A 7500-nucleotide genomic window follows, 5' to 3' on the forward strand; every position below is an offset into this window, starting at 1 on the left:
AGCGTATCAGCAGTGCTAGCGTATCAGCAGTGCTAGCTTATCATTATCACACTACTCTTGCTCACGAAAGACATTGCAAATGGTAAATGGTGGAGGCTGCCATGCAAGGCGCCAACCTGCTGATTGTGTATCTACTTCCAATCAAGAGCATGTTTGATAAGAAGTGGTAAATGACACTGGTATTGTCAGTGCTGGGTCATCCAATCAAGAGCATGTTTGATAAGAAGTGGTAAATGACACTGGTATTGTCAGTGCTGGGTCGTTGGGTCTGTCGCCGGTGGCAGAGTTGATCTGATAGGAGCTACAGGAGCTCCTGGTCTGGCCCAACGACATCAGACCTCCGACTGTCTGCTTGGTGTGAGGTCCCTATAAAGAGACAGCATGTTAGTGCTGTATGTGCGGGATAATTGTGTTCCTGTGTGTGTGTGTGTGTGTGTGTGTGTGTGTGTGTGTAGGTGTAGGTACCAGTTTAAGAGGAATCTGATACAGATAGTGTTGGAGCTGTACGTGCATGATAACTGTGTTCCTGTGTGTGTGTGTGTGTAGGTACCAGTTTAAGAGGAATCTGACGCAGATAGTGTTGGAGCTGTACGTGTGTGATAACTGTGTTCCTGTGTGTGTGTGTGTGTGTGTGTGTGTGTGTGTGTGTGTGTGTGTGTCTGTGTAGGTACCAGTTTAAGAGGAATCTGAAGCGTATAGTGTCGGAGCTGTATGTGCGGGATAACTGCCACCCATTTAAGGCCAGTGTGTTGGTGTGGGTGCAGCTGCCTATGTGGGTGTGCATGTCCCTTGCACTACGCAACCTCAGCCTCGGAGCCTCACACTCACCTTCAGGTACACACACACACACACACACACACACCTGCCTCACACCACACACTCACACACACACACACACACACACACACACACACACACACACACACACTCTCTCTCTCTCTGTATGACCGCCGCGCAGCGAAGCATATAGGTTTAGTCTTTTTTTTTTCTTTTTTTTTCGCATGTCCAAATTTCCGTCAAGGATTCCCGGGACACTGAAAGACCGGGGTACCTGAAACTTGGTGGGCATGTAACCCCACATGGATAGCATGGAACCATCGTTTTTCGTTTTGATCTGTAGCCCCCAGCTGGACTGGACCCCCGAAAGGAGGGTAGGGCCGACCTGAGTTTTCTGTGAATATCTCGAGAACCGTAGGGTTTAGGAGGACCATTTTTTTTTTTGTATGTTGATCTCAAGGGGCCATGTCAACCCATTCCATAACCACTCATTTCATGTATAAGCGCCACCTAGTTAAACACAAAAAAAGTAAAAATGAGGTGTTGTGTCGCTTGGTACCTGTGACCTAACATAGTCAAAACTGCACGAAATTGGAAGTGTAGGATCATTATGACACCCTCTGAATGCACACCAAGTTTAGGTGGAATTCCGTTCATGGGGGCCACACAATAAATTAATTTATGTTACTATACACAAACTGGCCTGTAGGTGGCGGGAGACAGTTTTCTGTGAATATCTCGAGAACCATAGGGCCTAGGAGGTCCACCTTTTTTTTGTATGTTGGTCTTAAGGGGGCATGTCAACCCATCCCATTACCACTTATTTCATGTATAGCGCCCTAGTTAAAAATTAAAAAGCAAAAAATTAGGTGTTTTCATCACAATATCTCTGGCTGACATGGTCAAAACTGCACGAAATTGAAAGTGTAGGATCATTATGACACCTTCGAATGCATGCCAAGTTTTGTGAACTTTCATTCATGGGGGCCTTACAATAAAATGATTTATGTGTACATTTAGTGACCGTACACCAACAAAGGATTCCTGGGACACTGAAAGACCGGGGTACCACGAAAACTTGGTGGGCATGTAACCCCACATGGATAGCATGGAACCATCGTTTTTAGTTTTTTGATCTGTAGCCCCAGCTGGACTGGACCCCGAAAGAAGGGGTGGGGCAGACACAGTTTTCTGTGAATATCTTGAGAACCGTGGGGACCCTCTGACAGAGGGTCGGCAACCTTTTTTGCCTGGAGAGCCACTTTTACCAATTTTTTTTTTTTTTTTTATCTCAGAAGAGCCACATAAAAGCGGTTACAAAAAAAAGTTTGGATATTTAATGTACAGTTACTTTCATTCAACAGAGAATTTTTAAATACATTTTCTACTCGTTTTAAAAGTAGGCCTAATGTGCAAGTAACTTGAAATGTAAAGTGGAATGACAGAAGTATAGGCCTTAGGCTTCCCATGTACTGTAGGCTATGGTATGCATCATAGTTAATAACACAACACTCAATTTTCGTTGACATGTCATTGGCAAAATTGAACATTAGGCATACCAGATATTAGATTTGGTGATGGCCTTGGAGTCTGGCTGGCTCATATTCAGTGAGGTGAAGTTTCATGCAAGAATTGAGGCACCATTTAAGGGCAACTCCACTCAAAACTGTCATATCCATAACGACCACTAAATACCATGGCATTGTGTTAGCGTTATGGATGTGACAGTTTCCTGCAATGCCATTGCTTTAAGCGTGGTAGCAGGTTTGTCTTTATATTTTTCATATGTGAGAGATTTCTCACATGCAAAGTGGAACGAACAGGGTTAACACAGCAATACTAACTTCGTTGCAGTGTGCGCGATATATAGCGGGCAGTTCATTTTGGCGTTTTCAGAATTAGTCTTGGGATGGAAACTTTCCCATTTCAGCCAGCTTGTGTTGTTGGCTCATAAGCTGTGGTTAAGCTGGCGTTTCCTTTTTGACATTTTCCTTATCTAGCCTACAGCAAGCGCACATCAACAATAACAAAGTGTTCTCGTTGACTGAAATGGAGGTGATTTTGTTTGATATTGACTTGGCAACAAACCCCATGAATGTAACAGTGCAGGCTCACGATTCTGAGTCAAGTGAGGTGGAAAGTTATATAGGCGAAATTACTCAGATAGACCTACAATATTACATTTTGAACTAAAATAAAATACATTTTAATTAAATACTCATTAATATTTGCAAAAGCTGAGCCGCATCAGAGGGATCAAAGAGCCGCATGCGGCTCCGGAGCCGCGGGTTGCCGACCCCTGGCCTAGGATGACCAATTTTTTCTGTATGTTTGCCTCCAGGGGTCATGTTAACCCATTCCATGTGCACACATGTGCATAAACAGATACACATGCACACACATACATTCACAGTAATCATCATTATGACACATACTCACACAGTAGACATATATGCGCATGCATGCATATGCACAAAACACACATCACATGAACAAACACACAAACTGCGTGTGTACAGTAATTTCCTGTGTTAATGCGTGGCGTGTGTTTTTGCCTGTTTATGTGTGTGTTGTGTCTTGGCGCTTTATCTGTGTTTATGTGTCTGTGAGTGAGTGTGCGGGCATATGTGTGTTTATGTGTCTTTGCGTGTGTGTGTGTGTGCGCGTGTGTGTGTGTGCATGTGTGTGTGTGTTTATGTGTGTGCGTGTGCATGCATGCATGCCTGTATGTGTGTGCCTGTGTGTGTATTTATGTGTGTGTGTGTGCATTTTATCATCATCCTTCGCCGGCAACCCTTCGTTAAACACCACCATCTACAGGCTAATGTGTGTACAGAACATCTTAAAAACTAAATCGCCATTGTATATTCTTATTTTTAAGAACGGTTCGAGTAGTTATTTAGCGAAAACATTATTTTTCAGCTTTCGGGGGCCCAGTGTGGAGTGTCCCCGGGGCCAAAGCGCTTATTTTCCGTTAAGAGCTAGTGGGGCTACATACCCACCCGGTGTTTTGGTGTCCCGGGAATCGTTGACTAAAAATTCAGGGGGAAAAAAAAAAATTGAGGACTGATATCACAATGTCATAATAAATAATGCTATCTCTGGGAGAGAGAGAGAGAGAGAGAGAAGAAGGGGTGTTTGTATCATCATGTTTTTAAGAAACTATTTGAAAGAGCACTAGTACACTGCCATGATGACACTTTATATCCAGGTAAATAAACCTTCAATAAAGTGATATTAGTATGTTATTACATAATTAGCTGCAGTTATTACATTTTCAAAGTTTTTTTTTAACCCAGCCAATAACATATCACATTATAGGCAAAAAGCCCTTTTTTTAGATCTGCTGGTTAGTTTAGTCCTATTTTTTTGCACTATTGGGGCAGCCGTGGCTTACTGGTTAGCGCTTCGGACCTGTAACCGGAGGGTTGCCAGTTCGAACCCCGACCAGTAGGAACGGCTGAAGTGCCCTTGAGCAAGGCACCTAAGGCAGCTCACTGCGCCAGGATTAGTGTGTGCTTCACCTCACTGTGTGTGAGTGTGTTTTACTAATTCACGGATTGGGATAAATGCAGAGACCAAATTTCCCTCACGGGATCAAAAGAGTATATATACTTATACTTATACTTATACTATTGGTACACAGCCATTTGGCACTCTGAATACACATGTTATTTATCCAAGAGCCACCATCTGCATCCATGGCCGTTCAGCATGTTTGTGTTTATGTTTATGTTTGTTTTTGTTGTACTGATGCTAATGTCAGACTGTGCATCCACGTGTCCATCTGTGCAGTGTGTGAAGAGCTGGCAGTAGGGGGTGCCCTCTGGTTTCCTGATCTCACTCTACCAGACTACACCTGGGTCCTGCCAGTCAGCCTAGGAATCACCAACCTCCTCATCACCGAGGTAACACACACACACACACACACACACACAGCAACTTCCTCATCCTCATCACAGAGGTAACACACACACACACACCACACACACACACACACACACACAACACAGACACACATACACAGACACACAACACACTAGTGCCTGTAGTCACTAACTTTATCACATAAATGGATGACATTTTACCCAAGAAATGCACAAACAAAGATCTTATTTCTCTCACTCTGTGTGTGTGTGTGCGTGTGCATGTGTGTGTGCATGTGTGTGTGCGCATGCTGACTGTATTCACAGCTTCTGTACGATACAGGACACACACACATACACACACACAGGCTGGTGTATTGTTCACGCCTGACTAATGTGTCTGCCACCCCAGATCCCGTTTCCTTTCTTTACAGAAACAAGATCTCTAACCTCTTTTCTCTCACTCTTTTTTCCCTCTCTGCTCCTCTTCTCTTTTCTCTCACTCTTTTTTCCCCTCTCTGCTCCTCTTCTCATGTTTCTCTTTACTATACTCCCTTTTTCATCCAACTCTCTTTCCCTCATCCTCTCTCTCTCTCTCTCTCTCTCTCTCTATCTCTATCTCTCTCACCCTCCCATAATCTCTCTCTCTCTCTCTCTCTATCTCTCCCACCCTCCCATCATCTCTCTCTCTCTCTCTCTCTCTCTCTCTGTTGGCCTGTCTGGACCTGTTTCAAAGGGGCACCTCTGCAAAAAAAAGTGAACTGGGGGAAGAGTCTGTCCCTGTTGCTAGAGGTGGCAGGGGCGTGGCAGTGCCACTTTACCCGTGCACTGTCAGTGGGGCAGGGGCAGACTTAAGATCCTGGGGGGTCTTCTTGGCTGGAGAGCAGTACATCCAGAGGAACTGGGAAGGGCTGGCTGATAAGGTGCTGGGGAGGTTGCTGAGGTGGGAATGGATTAGACCGTGGTTCAGAGGGGCGGGGTGTTGATAGTCAATAATTTGGCAGCGTCCATGCTGTGGCATAGATTGACTGTGTTTAACCCCGCCAGCTGAGCTTGTAAGCCTCCTTACAGAAAAGCTTTGTAAACTTCTTCTGGGATGGGAACCGTGGCTACCTCAGGAGTCCTTTACCCCCCTAGCTGAGGGGGGCAGGGGCTCATCCATCTGGCCAGTAAGGTTAAGGCAATGAGGCTGCAGTCCACCCAGAAGCTGCTATCTGGGGACTGATCTACCATGGGTGGATTTGGGTCTGGCAATGCTGAGAACCAGGACTGAGATGCGTTTGGATCGACAGCTGTTCCTGGTGCCACACACTGCCACTGTTCAAACTCAAACTGAGCCAACAAGTTTCTATAGCTCAGTCTTTGAGGGCCTGGGGACACTTTAGGGTGTCACGTTCAACATTATGGCCTCAATGAACCTTTGTTCTTTAATCCTTTCTGGACAATGGAGGGTGACATATCAAGAAACATTGTGTCTCTTTTCACTGGGGCAAAATTACAACACTGGGCCACCAGCTGAACCTCGCTGATAGGCGGCTGGCTCTGTCCTTGACCTGGTGTCCTCTTTGGGCTGCAGGGTCAGAAAAGGTGAGTGGAGGGAGCATGTTGAAGCCTGAAGGCAGGTCTTCCTGACTCTCTATTGGGTTCATCAATCATGTGTTCTGGATGGGGGGGCCCTTTTTACATAATACCCCTAAAGGTCCCTTTTTCTTTAAAGGGTTTACATATTACCCTGGAAAAAGCCCCTAATACAATCTGCCTAATGCTAATCTACAGGACACACAAAATGCTTTCTTTTTTAGGGGATGCTTGATATACATTTTTCAGTGGCGGGTACATCAATGGACAGAAAAGATGTTGTATAATGCTTTGGTGGAATCAAGGGTTAGGGTTGAATATGCTTTTTTTTTGGAAGTTTCCAGACAGTGTGGATCATTTTCTCACAGAAATGGTGTACTGACAAGTCTTCATGAATTCCATTATTGATGGGGCCTTGGCATTTATGTGGTGATGTCATGGGGACTGGGGTGTGTGTGTGTTGGGGGGGGGGGTTATACTGTAGTGTTTTAAGGTGGTTTTTGATCCATGCAATGGTTCAATAAAAGGGGTTTTAAAAGTGAAAAAGTCTCTCTCTCTCTCTCTCTCTTTCTCTCTCTGCAGATCTTTGCTCTCCGGAGGCTGGAGGCGTCTAAGGTGCAGAAGTACGTCACTAATTTCATCAGAGGAATCTCCATACTCATGATCCCCATAGCAGCCACAGTACCTTCAGTGAGTACACACACACACACACACACATACACACAGTTTTCTGTGAGGTCAGGTCTGATGACATGCAATTGTTTTTCTGCACATGTGATTGTGTGTGTAAGCTGGTTGCACTGGAGAGGCTGTAAGAATGTTTAACACACAAACACACACATGCGCTCAAAAACACAATCTTGCCTTGGACCATATCTAGTTATATAAGTCAAAGTGTTCATCATATATCTTTTCGTTTCATGCACACACATATATACATGGAAGCACTCACGTGTGTGTGTGTGTGTGTGTGTGTGTGTGTGTGTGTGTGGTGTGTGTGTGTGGGAGATAACTGCTGACATGCGCACGGTTGTGCTGGTGTTTTGTCTACCCTCACACACTTAGACTTTATATAACAACTCCCAGATTCAACAAACCTGCATCACACAACACACATGTGATGCTTCCACACACACACACACACACACAAACTCATGAATGGATCCTTGGTTTTGCGTCTATTTTCGAGCTCCAGATAAGTAATGGAATCTGTTTCAAATCAGTTTGGCCTGCTGGTCTCACGTGGTGAGTGTGGTCACTACAGTGTGCCTGTGTGAGT

The 7500-nt window shown here is 44.8% G+C and overlaps 1 protein-coding gene across 3 annotated transcripts in view; it reads left to right on the forward strand.

The window, feature by feature from the left end:
- Nucleotides 1-7500, forward strand: part of LOC125307456 (cytochrome c oxidase assembly protein COX18, mitochondrial) — a 17712-nt gene that overhangs the window by 6936 nt on the left and 3276 nt on the right. For all 3 annotated transcript variants that reach the window (XM_048263463.1, XM_048263464.1, XM_048263465.1), the window contains exons 4-6: nucleotides 668-834; nucleotides 4573-4685; nucleotides 6804-6911. In XM_048263463.1, the coding sequence (XP_048119420.1) occupies nucleotides 668-834; nucleotides 4573-4685; nucleotides 6804-6911 (388 nt within the window). The remainder of the gene's footprint in view (nucleotides 1-667; nucleotides 835-4572; nucleotides 4686-6803; nucleotides 6912-7500) is intronic.

This window comes from Alosa alosa, chromosome 14 (genome assembly GCF_017589495.1).
Source record: "Alosa alosa isolate M-15738 ecotype Scorff River chromosome 14, AALO_Geno_1.1, whole genome shotgun sequence".
In the NCBI taxonomy this organism is placed as follows: domain Eukaryota; kingdom Metazoa; phylum Chordata; class Actinopteri; order Clupeiformes; family Clupeidae; genus Alosa; species Alosa alosa.